General features: G+C 33.5%; 1 protein-coding gene across 4 annotated transcripts in view; it reads left to right on the top strand.

Annotated features, from left to right (window-relative positions):
* Ankrd13c (ankyrin repeat domain 13C) overlaps positions 1–21612 on the top strand; it is a 77305-nt gene extending 55693 nt beyond the window's left edge. For 3 of the 4 annotated variants that reach the window (XM_021731062.3, XM_005332346.5, XM_078026492.1), the window contains 4 exons: positions 3597–3676; positions 6454–6552; positions 9401–9501; positions 18732–21612. In XM_021731062.3, coding sequence (XP_021586737.1) covers positions 3597–3676; positions 6454–6552; positions 9401–9501; positions 18732–18862 — 411 coding nt within the window. In that variant the 3' untranslated portion in view covers positions 18863–21612. Of the gene's footprint in view, positions 1–3596; positions 3677–6453; positions 6553–9400; positions 9502–10909; positions 10944–18731 lie in introns of all 4 variants that reach the window. The other variant, XM_040288849.2, reaches the window with a different exon arrangement.
* The last annotated feature ends 270 nt before the right edge of the window (positions 21613–21882 follow it).

Raw genomic sequence — 21882 nt, 5'->3', positions numbered from 1 at the left:
TTTGAGTTCTATATATAGAGTGTTTAAGTTAAAGTTGTGATGATGCCAGTTTAGTGTGAATCTTTCTCCTTCCTGCCAGATCCTGCTTTTGCTCCTCATTTTTCTTCTTGCCTTGAATTAGAGCCTCTTTTCATTCATTTATTGATCTCTTGATTAGTAGGCAATGCATATATGCTCAGGAGATAGAAATAAAGATAAATAGAGGGAATAGTCTTTGACAAAGCTACCACCCTCTCCCATTGTTGACCAGACAGAAAAGACCATGACTCTTCAAATTTGTGGCTTAAATTTCATGAGGAGTTCTTCTAATAAATAAATTTTGTTGTAATTATTGCTACTTTTGTTTAATATTGGCAACAAACCATTTTGGGATGATTATATGCAACAAGATTATTACGGAAGCGCAATTAATAGGTCATTTACCAGTTGTTTCTGATGGTCTCATTTATGCTTATTTATTTATTTGTGTAGCAGTGCTGTGGATTGAATCACTGGGCACATGTTTCGCCTAAGCCTAAATGCTTTACCTTTACCCCTGCATGCCCAGCCCTTATTATGATTTGTATCAACTAAATTTCAAACTGCTAATCAGAAATTAAACAGTTCCATAGCACCATGAACTTTTTGGGTTTTTTTTTTTTTTTTTGGTGTGTGCTTGTGTAGTACAGGGATTAAATCAGAATTGTTCTACTTCATAGCTACATCCCCAGTCCTTTTTAAATTTTATTTTGAGACACAGTCTCACTGAGTTGCAGGTGCTAACCTGGAAATTTCTGTCTCAGCCTTCCAAAGTCACTGAGATTAAAGGCCTGTGCTACTAGTGCCCAGCTGTAGTGCTTTATGCGCATTTAAATTCAGTCTGTCAATTTCTACAAAAGATGAAACATTTGGTGAGCTTTTGGCTAGGTTAGTGTTGAATCTATAGATAAATCAATTGCTACACAAAAGCTTGTTTGGATTTTTTTAATTTTTAAAAAATTAAACATTGTACTTTTTTTTGTTGTTGTTATTGTTTTTGGTGGTCCTAGTGCTAACCTAGGGCCTTATGCATGCCAGGCAAGTCTGTGCCATTACATGCCCAGTCCCAAGCTTTTGCTTTGTGTTTGGTTTTTGTTTAGATTACATTATTTTTGTTTTTATTGGTGTGTTATAATTATTCATGAAAGTGGAAATCCTTACATATTTATACATATACATAATAGAGCAATAAAATTTGGTCAGTTTTGTGGCCTAGTAACCAAGCTTTGTATTTTAAGATAATTGTACATATAAGTATAAGAAGTAATATAGAGATTTGTGTATGCTCCACCCAGTTTCCTCTAATGGTAACATCTAGCAAAATAGTAGTATAAGATTTCAACCAGGATGTTGGAATTCATAGTCAAGACATAGAATATTTCTATTACTACAGGATCCCTCATATTCCTCTTTTTATAGTCATACCTCCTGCTCACTTTTCCTCTCACTGTCCCTTACTCCTGTCAACCACTAATCTGTTCCTCCTTTTTTTAAGGTTGTTAATTTAAGGATGTTCTGTAAATGGAATCATATCCTAATAGGTAACCTTTTGAAATTGCCTTTGCCTTCCACTTAATATAATTCCCTGGTAATTTATCCAAGTTGTATCAATAGTTTGTTGTTGTCATTGCTGAGTAGCATGGTACTTGTTCTACTTCAGAGCTACATCCCCAGCCCTTCTTAAATTTTATTTTGAGACACAGTCTCACTGAGTTGCAGGTGCTAACCTGGAATTTTCTGTCTCAGCCTTCCAAAGTCACTGAGATTATAGGCCTGTGCTACCAGTGCCCAGTTGTAGTTCTTTATGCATATTTAAATTCAATCTGTCAATTTCTACAAAAGATGAAACATTTGGTGAGTTTTTGACTAGGATGGTACTCAGCAATGAGTACCACAGTTTATTTAACCATTCAGCTGTTGAATATCTGGGCTGTTTTCAATTTTTTGGCTATTATGAATTAAGCTGCTATAAATATTCACATGTAGTTTTTTTCATTTTTCATTTGTTGTTTTTTTTAGTTATACATGACAGTAAAATGTATTTTGACATAACTATACATATGTGAAGTGTAATTTCCCATTCTTGTGGTTGTACATGATATAAATACATGATATACATGATATAAATAAACTAGTTGTGTATTTATATATGAACATGGGAAAGTTATGTCCAATTCATTCTACTGTCTTTCATATTTCCATCCCTCCTCCCTTCTCTTCATTCCCTTTGTCTAATCCAGTGAACTTCCATTCTTCCCTTCTCCCACCCTTTATTGTATGTTAGCATCCACTTATCAGAGAGAACAGTCAGCCTTTGGTTCTTCGGGATTAACTTTTTTTCACTTAGCATTATTGTCTCCAGATTTATCCTTTATGGCAAATACTATAATTTCATTCTTCTTTTTGACTGAGTAATAGTGCAAGGTGTATATACCATATTTTCTTTATCCATTTTTCTGTTGAAGGGCACTTAATTGGTTCCATAACTACTGTGAATTGAGCTGCCGTAAATATTGATGTGGCTGCATTACTGTAGTATGCTGATTTTACGTGTAGGTTTTTGTGTGAATATAATTCTCTATTTCTTTGGGGTAAATGCCTAAGAGTGAAGTTGCTGTGTCATATGGTAATTTAGTTTTATAAGAAAACTGCCAAAATGTTTTCTGGTCTGTTTTCATCAGCAGTTTATGAATCATCCAGTATTTCCAGATCCTTGCTTGCTTTGTGTATGTGTGTGTGTGTGTGTGTGTGTGTGTGTGTGTGTATGTATATATATATTTTTTTGGTATCACCCATTCTGACAGTGTACAGTGCTACCTCATTGTGATTGTAATTGTATTTTCCTAATGCCTAGGGATATTGAATATTCTTCTTTTGATGTGCTTATTTTCCACCGTATATGTTTTTTCAGTGACAAAGTGTTCCTTTCTTTTGCCCATTTTCTAATTGGATTATTTGTTTTCCAGTTTTTTTTTTGTGTGTGTGTGTTGGTTATTGAACCTTAGCACACTTTACCACAGAAGTACATTCCCAAAGATGCAAGATCTTTCTTAGTTGCTGAGGCTAGGCATTATCTTCCTGTCTCAGCCTCCTGAATTGCTGAGATTTTACAGGCATGTGCCACTGTGCCCTGAAGGGAAATTGATGTTTAAATAAATTAAACTTGTGTTCTACCACTGAGCCACAGAAACATTTTAGATGATTGAATCGTTGAGTGAATGGTATTATTACTTTGATACTAGTATTCATTAGAAAAATATTAGTAATATTTCTATTAGACCTTGAATCACCAGGGTACTGACTTGGTCTTGGAAGGAACCTCTTTAAGTATTATATTGAAGAAATTAAGGAGATTGGTGATTTTAAATAATACTCTGTGTGTGTGTGTGTGTGTGTGTGTGTGTGTTTTATTCCAGTGCTGGGATAGAATCCAGGGCCTCTGGTATGCTAACAGGTGCTCTCTAACCCTAGCACCCAGTTTACTATATGTTTTAATTTTATATTTTAAACATTTAACATTTTTCTTTTTTCACCCAGCTTCCTCCCCTTCTCTTTATTTCTCTTTTATATTTTGGCAGCCTGTTCGAAGACAGTCCCTTACCCCTCCTCCTCAGAACACTATTACATGGGAAGAATATATATCTGCTGAAAATGGAAAGTAGGTGGATTTTTATGTTTTCTTTGGTTTTTAGAAAGAATAATTTGTAAAAACAGAATGTGTGACTAGGTATAAAAATTTATTTTAGAGAGATAATTATTAATATATTGTTTGAAGCAGTGTTTAACTTAGAAAATCATGAGGAAGAATATACTGAACCATGTATACTCTAGATTGTAGAGCCTTCTTTCTACATTCCTCCTGCCAATTTATGCATCCCCCACTGCCCACCCACCCCCAAAAAAACTGTAGTATTTGTTTTAAGGAAATATATATAGGGAACTGCACAATGTTGTTTCTTATTTGAAATTTTCCTTTGTATGATGAACTTTTGTGTTTAGTCATTGCCCTGATTCTTTAGCATGGTGTATAATTCATTATTTGTGTCCTGTTTGCCTTTCCAAACTTATCTTCTGTTATTACCTTTTTGCTTCAACTTATACTAGACCTTTACTGCTGGGTATTGTAGTGCATGCCTGCAATCCCAGCAATTCATAGATTGAGGCAAGAGTAGTGCATGCCTGCAATCCCAGCAATTCATAGATTGAGGCAATTCATAGGTGAGTCAAGACCCACCTGGGCAACTTAGTAAGACCCTGTCTCCAAATGAAAACTGAAAGTGGGGTGTGATGATGCACTGCTTTAATCCCAATGGCTAGGGAAGCTGAGGCATGAGGATGGAAGGTTCGAAGCCAGCCTCAGCAATTTAGCGAGACTGTGAGCAACCTACTGAAATCTTGTCTCAAAATTAAAAATAAATATAAAGGACTGAGCATGTGGTTAAGCACCCTGGATTTAATCCCTTAAAAAAAAATATATATGTATGTATGTCTGTGTGTGATATTTCCCCTAAAATAAATAAATAAAAATGAAAATAAAAAGGACTGAGTATGTAGCACTGTGGTAGATAGAGCACCCCTGGATTAACTCCCCAGTACTGCCAAAAAACCCAAAACAAAACAAAAAAACTTTGTTTTCTATTATATTACTAGTACTTAGTATATTAGTTAACCTAACTTGTATTCAGTATGTATTTATGTATTGAAAGAGTGATGAATGGATAAAGAAAGTGTCACCTACCTCCATGCTTACAAGCCATCATCATTTTGACATTCTTATTAAAAGGCTTCCTATCTTCTCCATAATGTTTCTGTCTGAATAGTCTATAGTGTTTAACATATTTTATGAGGAGCCATTAGTTTGAACTAGCCTCTCACAGTAGGCTCCAGAAGATCACACAAACTCAAAAGTATATGTCACCTAATCAAACTGAACTTTGAAAAAATAACTGAGGAAATTCCAGGCAACCTGAGTTAATGTAAAATAGGAAAGTCCCCGCAACCTGAGTTAATGTAAAATAGGAAAGTCCCCGCTGTTTAAACCCTGTAAGGAAGATAGCTTTGAAACTATCAATCTACCTTTTGTCTTGCTTTCTTTTGCACATTTGTGTCTATAAAACCAAACTCTGCTCAGCTTGTTACCAAACTGCACAAGATTCCACCAGTGGAGGAAGATGTTAGGCGAAATACTCTCTGTTCCATGAATATTTGGTCCAATTGGTGGGAAAATAATTTTATTCAAAGCCAGTTTTGAAGGGAGATGGAAGAAACTTGTTTCAAAAGTTCCAATTTTGAAACTCCTAAAAATTAACAGAATTTGAGAGGAGGCAAGTATAGTTTAGTGAGACAAAAGGTGTGAAATATACCTACATAGATTGTTAGTCTGTGTTCCACAGGAAGGGGTGCATTAGGACAAAAGGCAGTAGTTTCTGAATCTGCGGCTAAAAGGAGTTTCACAGATTTTGCCTCCTTTGGAGTTCCTGGAGCCTCCTTATCACATCAAAAAGAGTCCAGATATACTGGGGCCAGCAGCCAGCATCTGTATCTTCTTGGGATTAGAGTGGGTGGGTAGTGGTCTTCCAAATTCTATTTTAGGCTCATTGGAGTGCTCATGCTTGCATGTGGGGTCCAAGGAGGCAAATTAGATCTTTAAACTAAAGTTGGTATACTTTTGTCTTTTGACAGTGTTTACTATAGATTCTTCTTCTTTTTTTTTTTTTTTAGAGTGAGAGAGGAGAGAGAGAATTTTTTTAATATTTATTTTTTAGTTCTCGGCGGACACAACATTTTTGTTGGTATGTAGTGCTGAGGATCGAACCCGTGCTGCACGAATGCCAGGCGAGCGCGCTACCGCTTGAGCCACATCCCCAGCCCAACTATAGATTCTTTATTCTTCTTCTTTTTTTTTTTTTTTAATTGGTTGTTCAAAACATTACAGAGCTCAAGACATATCATCTTTCATACATTCGACTCAATTGGGTTTTGAACTCCCCAAATACATAATACAGACTCACTTCTGTTACATTCTTTATTCTTCTTAAGACTTCTTATTCATAAAGGCTGAGACTGTAGTAGACAGTAAACTGAATTGAGTAAGGGATTTTAAAGTTATGCAATAATACTTTTAAAAATTGTTTTTCTAGCGGTTGTCTTCCATAAAATAGTGATTATTAAAATTCAGTTATATTCAATTTGCAATTGAGGTCTAGTTTTTTCAGTTATATTCAATTTGCAATTGAGGTCTAGTTTTTTCTGAACTTTTAGTCTTTGCTGTTTTCTTTTTGTTACCCTTATCCCATTTCTTATACATCTTATTCTCTTTTAGCATTATATTATTTCTGTAGACAGTAAGAAAAATTGAATTAATAGTGAATTCCAAACATTTGGAATAAGTTTCCTAATATTTTCTTTTTCTCTCCCTGTAACCTCCTATTTTAGAGCTCCGCATCTGGGTAGAGAGCTGGTGTGCAAAGAGAGTAAGAAAACCTTTAAAGCCACCATAGCCATGAGCCAGGAATTTCCCTTAGGGATTGAGTCGTAAGTTTGTTATTAATTATACATGTTTATAAAGAGAGCTGTTAAACCCTAAAGGCTGTAATAATATTTGCATTTGATTGTTGAGTTTGAGGTCTTTGAAATGTAAAAGCAAATAGCCATTGCTTTGATATGTGTAAACCTTTAGAAATTTTTTGGTGACAAAGTATTAATATTTTTATTATTTTCTCCAGACAAATTATTGAATAGTTTAAAAAAGTTATTAAAGTAATACATGAATAAGTTTAAAAGGATATGTTTATAGACCAAAAAATGGTAATTCTTTTACCATATTTATAGTTAATAACTAGTGTTTTTTTGTTCAGACTTATGTTTTGCGTTTTTTTTATTAAAATGGGAAATTGTCCACTATTTTGTTCTATGAGTTCCTTTATTTCTTTTAAAGTGAGTGCATTGGGTTCTTAATCACATTTTTGTCGTCTTATTCTTTTTCCTTCTTTCTTAGTATTTTCATAGTATTGTTTTACTGCCATTTATTTTTATCATTTTCCTTTGTGTAGACATTTTGTTTTAAGTTTGTCACTATTATAAATATTTCATTTTGTTTGAATATATCCTTAAATCTGTACTCACCAGATGCTTCTTAAAAAAAAAAATCTAATTTGGAGAAATGGGATGTGAGTAGTTACAGGTCCATTTTTAAAAAAAAAATTTTTAAAGTTATTGATAGACCTTTATTTATTTATATGTGGTGCTGAGAATCGAACCCAGTGCCTCACACATACCAGGAAAGTGTGCTACCACTGAGCCATAACCCCAAGCCCTACAGCCCACTCTTGACGGAATTGTTACTTTAAGCTTTAGTAAGTGGAATGGCTATTTTTCTTCCTCGTTTCTTGTCTTCCAGTCTGATCCAACACATCAAAAAGCAAAAAACAAAACAAAAAACCTGGCTTAATATATGAAAAATTTTTTTCTTTGAGAACTTAGTAGGACCCATATTTTTCAACAGTCTGTATATAGAGCATACTCCCTGATTTTTGTCCTATATGTAAACTTTAGAAAAATGTGAGAAGGAATTAACCACATGTACAAGTTGGCCATAATACATTATATCTAGGACCCAGTGACTCCATGATATATCAGTTTTATAGTCTATGAACTATTGAAGAAGAAAGTGTAGCTAATTTTCTGATGACATCAATTTTAGAAACTATCCAAATTTCAGAAATGTTTTGTGAAGAAATTGGGTTTCTTACTGAGATAAGATATGTCAGTTATAACCACTATTCCTGAAAAAAAGTAAAATAGGAATACTACTTTCAAAAGCCATACAACAAAATCATTCCGAAATTAAACACAGGTAAAGGGACCAAAGAAAATTTTCTGTAAATACTATGGAAAAACATATAAAAGACATTAAATCAACATACTAGACCACTCTAAGATGAGGTGAAAGAATAGAATGAAATGAAAAGGAGATTGTAAAGCTAAAGAGATATTGATTGAGCATGAAACAACACTATTACCAATAAACACATTAGAAACAACAATAAAAGAGTAGAGGTGACTGAAATTTTGAGAGGTTACAATGAATGTAAGAACACACGAAAGGAGTTAAAGAAAACAGTAGATATGGAGGACAAAGATGATTCAACATAAGAATCATTGGTGTTCCCTTTAAATAGAAAATCTTCAAAATGTAGCTGAAATAATATTCAAAATATTATAGAAGAATATTTCTCTGTAACAAAGAACTGAATCTGTAATATATGAATCATCAATAACAAAAATTATCCGATTAAACTATTGAACTTCAATTGTTAATAAAGTAATTGAGAGGCTCAAGACAGAAAATGGGTAAAGTCAGCCTGGTCTTATCTCTCCACCCCCAAATTTTTGTCATTTATTAAAAAAAGCATAGTGTAATCTGATAGTATGTCTAGCTGTCACTTATATACAATGCAATTGAAGATATTCTCGGACACAAAAAAATTTAAGGAGTATAGCAGCTATAGGCCTTTGTTGAAAGAAAAATACTACAACTTGAAAATGAAATCCCAAGATGGGCAGAGTGGCACATGCCTATAATCCCAGTGACTTGGGAGTCTGAGGCAGGAGGATCACAAGTTCGAGGCCAGTGAGACCCTGTCTCAAAATAAAATAAAAAAAAGCGGGCTGGGGAGATGATTCAGTTGGTAGAGTGCTTGCCTCACACGCACAAGGCCCTGGATTCAATCTCCAGCAAAAACAACAACAAAAAAAAAAAAAAAAAAAAGGAAGAAAGAAAGGATTGGGCATGTACTCAAAAGTAGAATGAATTTTATCCCCAGTACTGCCCTGCCCCACCCCCCAAAATACCAGAAAGAAATCCATTTAACCAGAAAATGAAAGGAGAAATTGTAATATAGTGAGTAGTGAGATACAGAATTCTAAGAGGTGTGAAATTGTAAGTCAGAGGGAAAAGATAGATAATCTGAAACATATGAGTGAAATTTCCCTTTAAAGACAAAAACACTATTTATCAAATAGGCAAGAACTGAAAGAATAGTAAGCACACAAGAGCCATCCACACATAATTGACAGACACTTATTAAAGAAGTCGGTAATTCTGTAGACTTCAACAGGGAAACAATAAGTCTGTAATCCATTTAAATAAGGACCTAATATCAAACAAGTATGAAAACTATGGCTGGAGAAACAAAAGTCTTAAAATTTGCACAGTAAAAAGAAAATTAAAAATCCAGGATGCAGAAAGTGTGTGATTTCCTCATTCCTAAGATCTGAAAGTCAGTATTACTTAGTTTGAAGTATGTAGTTAAATGCAACAAAAGAGCAACATAAATAATATTTTGAACAATGAAATATTTTTTCTTCTTCTATTTTTCAGATTATTGAATGTTTTAGAAGTAATAGCTCCCTTCAAGCACTTTAACAAGCTTAGAGAATTTGTTCAGATGAAGCTTCCTCCAGGCTTTCCTGTAAAATTAGGTAAGAAAAAAATTTGGATGTAATTTTAGTGTCTATTTGAAATATGGAGTTATTTAAATTTAATAAGAAGTATGTTTTAAAAGAAAGCACATTTATTAGTTGCTTACATTTTTATAGTTTTTCTTAGATACATTAATCTATTAATCATGCATATAAAGTGCCTTATGGGAGTTCTAATTCTATGTGATTCAAATGAAATATAAGAGATGTTTCATACAAGAAGTGAATAACTAATGATATAGAGTAATAATGTGAAATAGAGAGACTGAAGGTTAGTCCAAATTTTCATCATACTTCTTAAGGTTTTGCTTATTAACAATGTTTTTGGAGAGAGCAATCATTCAAAAAAGAAGGAATCACACATTTTATTTTTCAATCCTAATGTTTAAAGTTAATTGTATCTTAAGCAATGATCTTTAGAAAAAGGAAACATTTTTTTTAAACATTTTTTATTTTTCTAACTTAGAAAATGGAACAAAGACCATTTTAAATCATTTTAGGAATTTAAGCCTAGAAGTAACATTAAGCTTCAGGTAGAGTCTTTAATGCCATCCAGTCATCTAGCCAGCCACCCAATATTTAATGAATCTTTGCTATGTGACAGATACTCTTTCAGGGATAGGAGAAAGCAAAAGTTCTTGTCCTTGCATATCTTGTAGTGGGAGAGAAAAATTAGATAGTAAATGGGGTCTTTATTTAATTTCTCAGATATATTTGATCTTGTTTCATTCCATGTTTTTTTTTTTAAATTTTTGATTGTAAATAGACACAATACCTTTATCTATTTTTTTATGTGATGCTGAGGATTGAGCCCAGTGCCTCACGTATGTGCTAGGCACTCTACCACTGAGCCACAACCCCATTCATTCCATGTTTTCAAAAATCCCATAATAATTACTCAAAATGCTTTACTCTCAGAGATAATGTTTTCATTGCTAAAAATTAAATCTATCCATTTCAACTTTCCAGACTTAGACATAAGCCATATTTTTGGATTAAAATTAAATTTAAAATGATTTTCACAATGCTATGCCAGTTGTCCTTTGCATTAAAAAAGCACTGGCAACCCAGTATCTGATTTGGAGGAATCAGTGATAAGATTTTGAAAGCTAAAGCTAAAGGCTATATTTTCTAGTTTTGAATAAGGGATGGCTGAGCATTTCTACAGAAGCTTGAAACTCCATTTCTCTTTTCCATGGCCAGAAAGGATTCCTCTCTATTAACAGTGACAAACAAGGACAAAGGACAGGGGTTAAATAAAAGGAAATTCCAAGAAGCTATTCCTGCATTCACATTTAATTATAAGTTCCAAACCTAAATCAAACTTGATAATGCAATGTAGATTTTTATGCAAAATAATGACTTTGATTGTATGAGAAGGAAAAAACTTTGCAATACTTTTTTTCAGGCATTGTCTGTCATAGATCCACAGTCTTAACAAGGTATATATATAATCTTTTGCTGTTATACTTTAAAAAAGTTATAGGGATTTATTTATTTTGTTTGTTTGACCTTCTCTTGAACCAGCCTTGTTTAACCCCATTCCTTGTTTAACCCCATTTCTGGCTCTATTTTTAGGATAAAAACTACAATTGTGAGAAAATTTTAAAATTGTTGTTTTCAAAATTAGTCAAAACTTTATATATTGGTTATGAGTGATCTTTTCTTATATTTGCTGTTTTTTTTGTTTTGCTTTAGGGCTAAATTTGAACTTTTTTTTTTTAATCAAATCTTCATTTTCCCCCTCTTACTTTTTATAATTCCAAACAGAAGACTTATTTCCTGTTTTAGAAAAAAAGACTATAAGAAGAGACCTCTCCTTACTGTTCTCAGTCCCCCTGTCTTTTCCTCCATCTTTCCTATCTATCTCAGTGAAAATGATGTTCTTCTTCATAGTTTAAATAATCTTTTCATTTGTGCTATGTATCTGTTCTTCCAGTTTTTTTAGTGTGCTGTTGTTCATATTTCTGCTTTACCTCATAGCCTGCTTTCTACCATCTTTTTCCTGTTAGTTTTTTACTTCTTTTTTCCTGTCAATTCTTTCAATCTTATAAAGTTCAACCACCCAACTTAAAAAAGTTTTTTGTAACTTCACTTTACTCAGCTCTTGCTTTAATTCTTACTTTCCATAGCTAAGCTGTTTGGATGTCTACTTTTATCTCTGTATTATTACTTCCTATTTACAATTAAATTCTAAATGGAAGAAGGTAAAGGAACATAAATGAGGAAAGGATTCTCTACTTCACTTGAAAGGGGTAAAATGATGACACTAGGAAACTATGATAAATTAAATGTGTGTAATACAAATCGAGAGCAATCACTAAAGATGGTTTATGAAGAGAGAAACTGAAAAACACTAGAGATAATTGTCAAGTACCTTAAGGAAGGCAAGAAAAAGAAACAAACAAACCAGAATAAACAGAAAACAAAATAAAATGACAAACTTAAGTCTGAACATATTAATATACTATTAAAAATAAGTGGTCTAAGGAGAATTTAAAAGACAGTAATTGCTAATGTAGGACTTGATGGGGCTGAGGTTGTGGCTCAGTGGTAGAGCACTCGCCTTGCATGTGCAAGACCCTGGGTTCGATTCTCAGCACCACATACAAATAAATAAAATAAGTGTTTTAAAAAAATCAATGAAACTATTAAAAAAAAAAAAAAGAATGCACATTAAAGTAGGACGTGACCTATGCCCAGCGGCTCAGGAGGCCAAGACAGGAAGATTGAAAGTTCAAAGCCAGCCTCAGCAGTGACTAGGCGCCTAGCAACTCAGTGGGACCTTGTCTATAAATAAAATACAAAATAGGGCTGGGGATATGGCTCAGTGATTTGAGTGCCCATGAGTTCAATCCTTAGTACCACCCCCCAAAAAACATGACCCAGGGACTTGGGGGTATAGTTAAGTGATAGAGTGCTTGCCTAACATGCATAAATCTCTGCACCACCAGAAAAAATAAGGGAATAAAAGATCCCAAGAATCCAGAGCAATGGACAGTGGCATTGTGCTTGTAATCCTAGCTTCTTAGGAAGCTGAAGGAGAAGGATGACTTGAGCCCAGGAGTTTAAGGCCCACCCGGGCAATGAAGTGAGACTCTGTCTCTAAAAACAAAACAAAAATTAAGACCTATTAAGACTATCTTCAAGAGACTTAAAATGTAATGTTAAAGGAAGCTTAAAAGTGAAAGGATGGGAAAAGATGTATCATGCAAACACTATTCAAAGGAAATCAGAGCTGGTTATATTAAAATTAAATAGAGTAGATTTCAAAGCAAAGGAAATTACCAGACACAGAGAAGGACATTATATAGTGATAAAAGGATCATCCCAGGAGGAAGACATTTATGGAACATTCCAGTTAACATCACCAGAATTCATATTAGTTTGAAGTGCTCATGGAGCATATACTAGGGTAGGCTATGTGATGCATAAAGGAAACCTGAGTAAAAAATATGAAAGAAGAGTCATACATAGTCCATTCTGAACATAATGGAATTGACCTTGAAACTAATAACAGAAAAAAGGAGAATCTCCAAACAGTTGGAAACTCAAAAATGGTCTTTTAAGTAATCTATATGTTAAAGGAAAAATTTCAGGGGAAATATAACAGTGCATTGAGCTTGAATGAAAATGAAATTAAATGTGGTAAAATTGTGGAACATAGATAAAGCAGTGCTGAGGGGGAAATGTTAGAGCACTAAATCCACATATTAAGAAAGAGGAGGCTCAAGCAAAGAAAATTTAAAACAAGCAAAAAAAAAAGAAGAAGAAGAAGAAAGAGGAGGCGGATGCAGTGGCATGCACTTGCAATCCCAGCAGTTTGGGAGGCTGAGTTAGGAGGATCTTTTTATGTTCAAAGCCAGCATCAGCAACATAGGGATACCCTAAAGAACTTAGTGAGACCCTGTCTCAAAATAAAAAATAAAAAGGGCTGGGAATGTAGCTCAATGGTAGAGCGTCCCAGGGTTCAATCCCAGTACCCAAAAGCAGGGGTGGGGGGAAAGGAAGACTGAAAATTATTTGTCTATTTCAATAACTTAAAAGAAAAGAGCAAAATAAATCCAAAGCAAGCAGAGGAAGGAAATAATAAAGAGTAGAAATCAGAGAAAACAGAAAAATTAGTGAAGCAAAGTGCTCATTATTTGAAAACAAATAATTGATAGACTTATAGAAAGACTGATAAGAAAAACCAAATTCCTGGGCTGGGGATGTGGCTCAAGTGGTAGCGCGCTCGCCTAGCATGCGTGCGGCCTGGGTTCGATCCTCAGCACCACATACAAACAAAGATGTTGTGTCTGCCAATAACTGAAAAATAAATATTAAAATTTGCTCTCTCTCTCTTTAAAAAAAAAAAGAAAAAAGAAAAAAAAAAGAAAAACCAAATTCCTCACAAAAGGAATGAAATGGTATAGCACTACAGACCTTGAAGAAATAAAAAGCAAATAATTGTATTAGGGAAAGAAAGTAAATAAAAGGCATTTACAGTAGAAAATAAGAAATAAAACTTTCCCTAATAACAAATTACATGATTCTATAGGTAGAACAACTTATAAAGATTCTATAAAAAACCCAGCAGCTGTAAGTTTATTGGGGTTATAGGATACAGGTTAAACATAAAATGTCAATCATATTTCTACATATTAACAAACATACAGACCTCAAAATTATAAGTTAAATACCAATTATAATCACTTAAAAACAGGAAATAATATAAGCAAGCTTATTTCTAAAGTTTACATGGAAAGTCAGAGCTTTGAACTAGAATAGCTGTATTAATTTTACTAAGACTGCCATAACAAACCACCACAAACTGCCTTCAACAAAAATAATTTTGGTGTTGTACAGTTTTCTGGATGCTAAAAATCTAAGATCATGGTGTCAACAAGGTTGGTTCCTTCTGAAGGCTATGATGAAGTTTCTATTCCATACCTCCTCTTCCCAGTCTTATGATGGTTTTCCCTGTCCTTTGGAAGCATTCCATTTTCTGCCTTCATGTTCACTTAGTGTTCTCTGCATGTTTTCTAATTTCCCCTTTTTTGTAAGGATTAGAAGCCATCCTAATGAGTCTTAAGACAGTTACCTCTGCAAAGATCCTTATCTCCAAACAATATCACATTGTGAGTTACTGAGAGCTGTGACTCAGTATCTTTTCTGAGAGGATAGTTCAAAACCATACGGATAGTTCAAAACCATACTATGTTGATCAATACATATGAAGTCAGCTGAGGGATATGCATATAGATCAACATAGCAGAATAAGGAATCCTTATAAAATGTAGCCAACTGATTTTGAAAAGCAGTTCAAAGGAGGAAAGCTAGTCTTTCCTACAAATAACTACAAATAATGCTGGAGAGTAACTGGATATCCAACCCCCCCCCTCCCCAAAAAAGAACCTGTGACTAAGTCTTTTGTTTTAGGCAAAAGTTGAAATGGATAATTGGTCCTAAAATAATTGTAGCTATAAAAAACGTAAAACTTCTAGGAAATAAACAACACATTATTAGGAATCTGTATTTAGGCAGAGTTATTAATTTTTTTAAAAGCATGATTCATAAAAGGAATAATCAATGAATCAGACTTTACCAAAAGTTAATTTTTTCCCCAGAAAAGTGTAGGAGGAAGAAAACAGGTTACAGAGTGGGAGAAAATATTTTTAAAACATTAATATCTAGAATGTCAAGAACTCTGAAAACTCATCAGTAACAAAACAAGCCAATTAGAAAAGGGCAAAAGACATGAAGAGAAGAAACAGTTTACCAAAGAAGATACATAGAGGATAAGCACATGAAAAATATTGGTTATCATTAGTCTTTGGGATATGCATTTTAAAACTGGGGTAATATATCACTTACAGCTAAGAGAATGGCTAAAATAAGATACTATAACAACACCAGACATTGTGAGTCAGGGTGTGGAGAAACAGGGTCACTCTTACATTACTGATGATAATGTAAAAATGGTATGTATAGCCACTCTGAAAAATATTTTGTCTGTTTCGTAAAAACTCTTGCAACTACTGTATACAATAATCAAGCAGTTTTACTCTTACACATTTACCAGAAAAGTGATTATGTTCACACAAAAACCTGTACATAAATGTTTATTTCATGTCAGCTATATCTGTAATAGCCAAAAATTAAAATTATAAATGTCTATGGCTCATTATACCAAGGAATACTATTCAGAAAGAAAAAGAATGTACTGTTAATACATGAAACAACTCAATAGGTCTTATACTGTATAATCCCATTTATTTAAAAAGTGTTTGAAGTGAAAAATCTTATTGAAATGAGGAATTTAAACTGTGCAGTGGCTCACACCTGTAATCCCAGCTTCTCGGGAGGCTGAGGCAGGAAGGATCACGAGTTCAAAGCCAGCCTCAGCAATGGCGAGGTGCTAAGCAACTCAATGAGACCCTGTCTCTAAGTAAAATATTAAAAAGGACTGGGGATGTGCCTCAGTTGTTGAGCGCCCCTGCGTTCAATCCTAGGTACCAAAAAAGAAGAAATTAAGTTTAGTGGTTGTCAGGGATTAAGGAAAGCATGGGGCATGAGGAAAGTGAATGTGATTATAAAAAGGAAACATAAAAACATCTAACTTGAGACCAATATGTGGTGATGGAAATATTAAACATCTTTTACTGTATTGCCTGTCAGTGTCCAGTTTTTCATAATGTATTTTTGTTAGATGTTACCTTTGGATTAAGGGTACTTGGGGTCTTTCTGTATTATTAGTTACAGTTGCATATAAACCTGTAATGATCTTAAAAAGAAGGTCACTTCCTTACTTCATTGCAGATTTATCTCTTCTACTCTCTGTTTATTATTGATATTCACATTGTTAAATTTAGTTTTTATCTAAATCTGTTCTTAGATTTGACTTTTTTGGAATTAGTGTCTCAGTAAATGACTGAGAGAGTGATTCAAATTTCCTCTTACTTCTTGGGTAGAGTACTATCTTGGATTTCTTCCTGTCTCTCTGGCTATCTCTCCTTTTACTCCTGTCACTTTATATTCTCACCATATCTACTAAAACGTACTGTACACTACTAGTCTGGTCATAATCTCCATTTGCTTTTTATTTCATCCAGAGTAAAAGCAAAGGCTTTAACTTGGTCTGGCAAACCTCATCTAATTTGACTACTTATTTCTCCCCTACCCTCATTCAGTTGGCTGCAACTACATCAGCCACCTCTGCTGTTCCCAGAACCACACACTTTTCTTTTAGGGCTTTTTAAAAACTTATTGTTCCTTCTGTTTGGAATTTTCATCCTCTTGGCAACTGCATGGTTTGTTCTGATCTGTTTTTTGCTGAAAGATCCTTTCACTGAGGTTTTCCTTTGATCACCTTATACAACCATTCTTACACTGGGACACTGTTCTCCCACCAGGCTTAATATTTTCAGTAGATAATTATCACACTTAATTTTTACCTATTTGATTATTCCAACCAGAGTATAATTTCCATAATGCATGGCTTTTGTTTCTTGTTTACTGATATATATCCAATGCCTGGAACCAGGGAGGGCAGGGGGAGAAGGGGGGTCAGCAATACTTTGTTTGAAAGATGATAAATACTTTGGCTTTGCTGCCCATATGGCTTCTGTCACATACTTAAGTCTTTTGTTAAAGAGAAAGAAAGCAGCTGGAGACAATATGTAAATGAATTTGTCTATTGTGTCCCAGTATTTGTGAACATTGAATTTGACTTTCATGTAATTTTCAGTTCAAGGAATATTCCCCCCCCCCATAATTTAACAATGTGAATCCTATTAAGCTCACAAACCTTACAAAAATAACCCAGGCATTGAGCTTCAGTTTGTTGATCCATGTATTAAAACAGCATCTGTACATGGTAGGCACAAGTAATTTTTTCCCCAGAAATAACTGGAAATTCGTAGTTCTTCTCATACTGATTTTTATTTGTCCAAGTTTTTTTTTAACATGAGAATATTTCTGCAAAGAAAAAATACTAGGTTTATATCAGTAGAAGTTAATTTATTATATGTCTTTTGCCAGGTGTTGTGGTGCACACCTGTAATCTGAGTGAGTTGAGAGTGAGGCAGGAGAATACAAATTTGAGGCCCAAACTGGGTAGCTTAGTGAGACCTGTCTCAAAATAAAAAATAAAAAGGGTTGAAGATGTAGCTCATTGGTACCAATCCAAGTACCAGAGGAAAACTTTTTTTTTTTAACTCATGTGTCTTTAACCAGATGCTTGAATTAGCATGTATAGACTTATTTCAGAATTTTAAGGGAGTTTCAGGTATTACAGATGAAATCTCTTTAAGTTCATAGTAAAATGATTTGTCAGAATCAAAACCCATTTTTTAATGATTTTTACTGTTTCTGGTAATTAGGAATAAAACTAAGAAGTCAGTTAGTGTATTTGTCCATATTTAAAAAATTTTAAATTATTATTTTTGCTACCAGGGATTGAATTCATTGGTGCTCTACCATTGAGCTATAACTCCAACCCTTTGTAAATTTTGGGAAATGTAAATTTTGGGATACGGTCTCCCTAATAGCCAATGCTGGCCTCAAACTTGTAATCCTCCTGCTCCAACCTTCCCAGTAACTGGGATTATAGACGTTAACAATGTACTTGTCCATATTTTTAAAATTTTAAATTATTATTTTTGTTACAAAGGATTGAATTCATTGGTGCTCTACTATTGAGCTATAATTCCAACCCTTTGGGATAGATAGGGTCTCCCTAAGTAAGCTTGTGTTTGCCCATTATTAATGTTAGATTTCACTGTTAATTTCAGCCAGAAATATATTGTATTTATAAGTCAGGCTGTGTGGTATGTTATTACTCCAGCTTTGATGAAACATTTTGCTCACATATTTAAGTGATAGAATGTTTGTTCTCAGTATGTTAAAACAAAAAGTGAATAATGTATTTCACTTAAGTTAGTAAGAATGAAAATAAATAAGCTCAAGAAGTGAACATAACAAATGTTCTATATCTGAAGAAAAGATGTCAGAATGCACAAAGTAGAAAGGTATTTCTCTACCTCAAGAAAAGATTTGTGGAGTCTGGCATTATGTTCTTAAGATTGGGAAGAAATGGGATCTTAAAATTCTCAAATCTCAGTGTCGTTCTCTTCATCATTATTATCCCAACCATTCCCCCAAACACACATGCTCAGAATTAGACATATATTTAGGTTTGTCCAATTTATAAAGTATAGACTTGTCATCATTGATTATTCTCTCCACAGATATACCTGTGTTTCCCACGATCACAGCCACTGTGACTTTTCAAGAGTTTCGATATGATGAATTTGATGGCTCCATCTTTACTATACCTGATGACTACAAGGAAGATCCAAGCCGCTTTCCTGACCTTTAACTGACATGGAAAATATGCCATCTAACCAAGGAAAAACAATGAGATACCCCAGAGGTCAATCCAAATAGAAGGGACAAATGAAGGGACAAAGAAAAGGGAATTACACATTGAATTGACACATCAGTAATGATAAAGAAATGGGCCTCTAATATGAATTTTAGCAAGTTTCCTGATGTGCCATTTTCAGTCTTTTTAAAAATATACTTATTATAAGTGTAATAGTTTGACACCTTAACCCTAAGACCTTCGTATGTAAAGCAGCTATGAGTGCTGTGATTTGTTTTTAAAACTTTTTACACTTGTTGAAATATATATGCATATAAATATATCTATATATCTATATCTAAAACACTCCTGGACCATTAACATAAATTAAATGTCTTAAGAGATGTTGAAGCCCTTTAAAACTTGTCATCTTATATTCAAGGTGACATTTATAAATATTCCTTCAAGCTTTGTTTTCATAAAATGTAAACTATGTAACATTATGTATAGTTCAGTAAATTGAATGTTTGTTCAGTATAATGAACTAGAAGGAATGCAATTTTCTGTAGATGAATGAACCAAATGGTAACCATTAAACAAAACAATTGCATTTATATGTTGCAATACATTTCAGAGGGAGCGTTCACTCTGCAGGGAATATGGTACCTCCTTTAGCACCTTAGTGCAATTCATTGTGGTGCTATTTGTTTTTACCTGAATTCTTTCTTCAATGGAAAATGTTTGTTACTAATCTTCTTTTCATAGAACTTCTATTTTTTTCCCCCCAAACTTAAGTTTAAGAGTCCTTGTTATGTTCATGATAAGGTACGGTTAGCATGCTTATAGATAGTCCTCTTCTAAATCTCAGCACTTTAAACAAATTCCAAATTTTTAAACTTGCTTCCTAATAAGTACATATAAGTCTGATGATTTTGTTTGTTTTTAGTGGAATGTGGATCATTGGTGTCAATTTTAAAAGACGACCCACATATTTTGGACAGCCCTACATATATAATGCTTTCAAAGTAAGGTAAAAACATTTTATATGCTAACAGAATATATTTGTTACAAGCTAAAGTCCAGAAGCATATGGAAGATTGACAATACCTATTGTTTATTTTTTTTTGATCACAGGAAAATATTTGATTTTAATTATCTCCAAAATGTTAAAATCATGCATTACTCATTTTTTGACTTAAGATTTCTTGTATTTATTCCAAGATGGTTTGAAGGTCCAAAAATGAAAATAAATTAGGGAGACTAATGTATAACAGTCATAAAGTATCATGTTGTATTAAAGAGCTTAGCTAATTTTTAAAAAAAAGTTTGTCCTGATGAATTTGTCAAGAATGCATCTGTCAAGTTTTTTAGTGTCCAGTAGTTAAAACTTCTTCCAGAATTTTAGGTAATTTGAAATGAGTTTAGAGACCTTTATTGAAGAGATGATTGATCTAAAAATCCAAAGTTATCAACCATAAGAAAATTTTTTATGATAAACATCTTTAAAATTGCATCTTCCATACATACCAATTGACCTTTTAATAAATACATTTTATAATGCAGAAAAACATTCATAGTTAAAAATTCAAAGACCTAAACACTATCGTATGTGGGTCTGTTGAATTTTGAGAAAAGAATTGGTAACCGGAGAGCTAGCTTTGCTGAAAAGAAGTTGATCACTTACATTTAGGGAATGGCTGTACACCAAGTGATTGAAATATCCCGTCTTTGGTTATTATGGGGTTTAAGACTCTAAATGGCAGTGACTACTGTTGCTCTTAGGCTCCCTCACTTTGTAGGAATCTGGTATACTTTCAGGAATATACTGCAGATTTTTGCATAAGTGCAGACTAATTGGAGAGGAGAAAAGACATGGTAAATGACATGGTAAATTGCAGCTTGGGATTTATCAATTTCCTAACAGCTGTGACAGTTATGCTGGGGTACACTGGAGGTGGGAAGACTACTGAAAACTTTTGCACTTGGATTTTGTATTTAATACTTTTTCTTTAAGAAATAGTAGAAACAAGTTGTCCATTCCAAAATGTCTTCTGATCGTGAAGAACAAACAAATGTCAATATCTATTATGATGGTGGAAAAAAGAATAATGCAAATAAACTTTTCACAATATTAGATTTTCAAAATGTACTCCTTAATGCAGTTAATGAATGAAGCTGTATGCTATTTTAAAATAGATCACAGCACCATATATTTTGATAATTTCACACAAAAATCAAGATTTTATAATGTGGGTTTATAAAATTGTCTTCTGCTTGTGATTTTAAAAACTTAGATAAACTGAGTTGGGGGCATAAAACAGTCAAATAAACATTTAGACATGGCTGATACTGCTGCCACTAAGTGGTATTTAGAATTTCCTTAAAAAATTATTCTAATGAGACAATATGCCCTTTGTAGAATTCTCAAAATTCATAAAAGGGAAACATAAAGCTGATTTCCCTGATTGTTGTGGGTTTTAAGTACATAATGATGCTTTGGAAATTGACATGTCTCTCAGCTGACAGAAGCTGAAAAACCAGTTTCCTTTTGCTCAGATTGGTATTAAGCTTCATTTACACTTATTAGTGGGTTTTCACATTGTTATGCACATACAGCTCATTATTCACATCTTGGCGGAAGGTGAATAATGATGTTTAGCTCTCCAGTTTTCATTAAGTATCAGATCAGATGAATATCCTGAATATACTGTTTCATTTTTGAGGCCATGAAAGGGTTGGAATAAATATTGTCTGTAAACAATTAAGGGATGCTTCCTTTTCCTCATTTTTTTTTTTTTTTTGGCAAGCAATGTGCTTGTAAAAACTTGGGAGAAAGAATTTTCAGGTAAATTCAAAGGCTTGCTTGTATACTAGTCTTTAAAATAGCCTATGCTTAGGGTGAAATATCTCTGATTAATAGTGGATACAGTATGCCTTTGCTGTTTTCTAAAATGAACAAAATACATCCTTACCAAAGTTGCTATATTTTCATACATATTGTGGTTGATCTGCTCCTCATGGATTCTACTTCAGCT

This window comes from Ictidomys tridecemlineatus, chromosome 11, assembly GCF_052094955.1.
Source record: "Ictidomys tridecemlineatus isolate mIctTri1 chromosome 11, mIctTri1.hap1, whole genome shotgun sequence".
Lineage (NCBI taxonomy): Eukaryota > Metazoa > Chordata > Mammalia > Rodentia > Sciuridae > Ictidomys > Ictidomys tridecemlineatus.
Note: the sequence above shows the minus strand (reverse complement) of the source record. Positions and strands in the feature narration are given on the sequence as shown.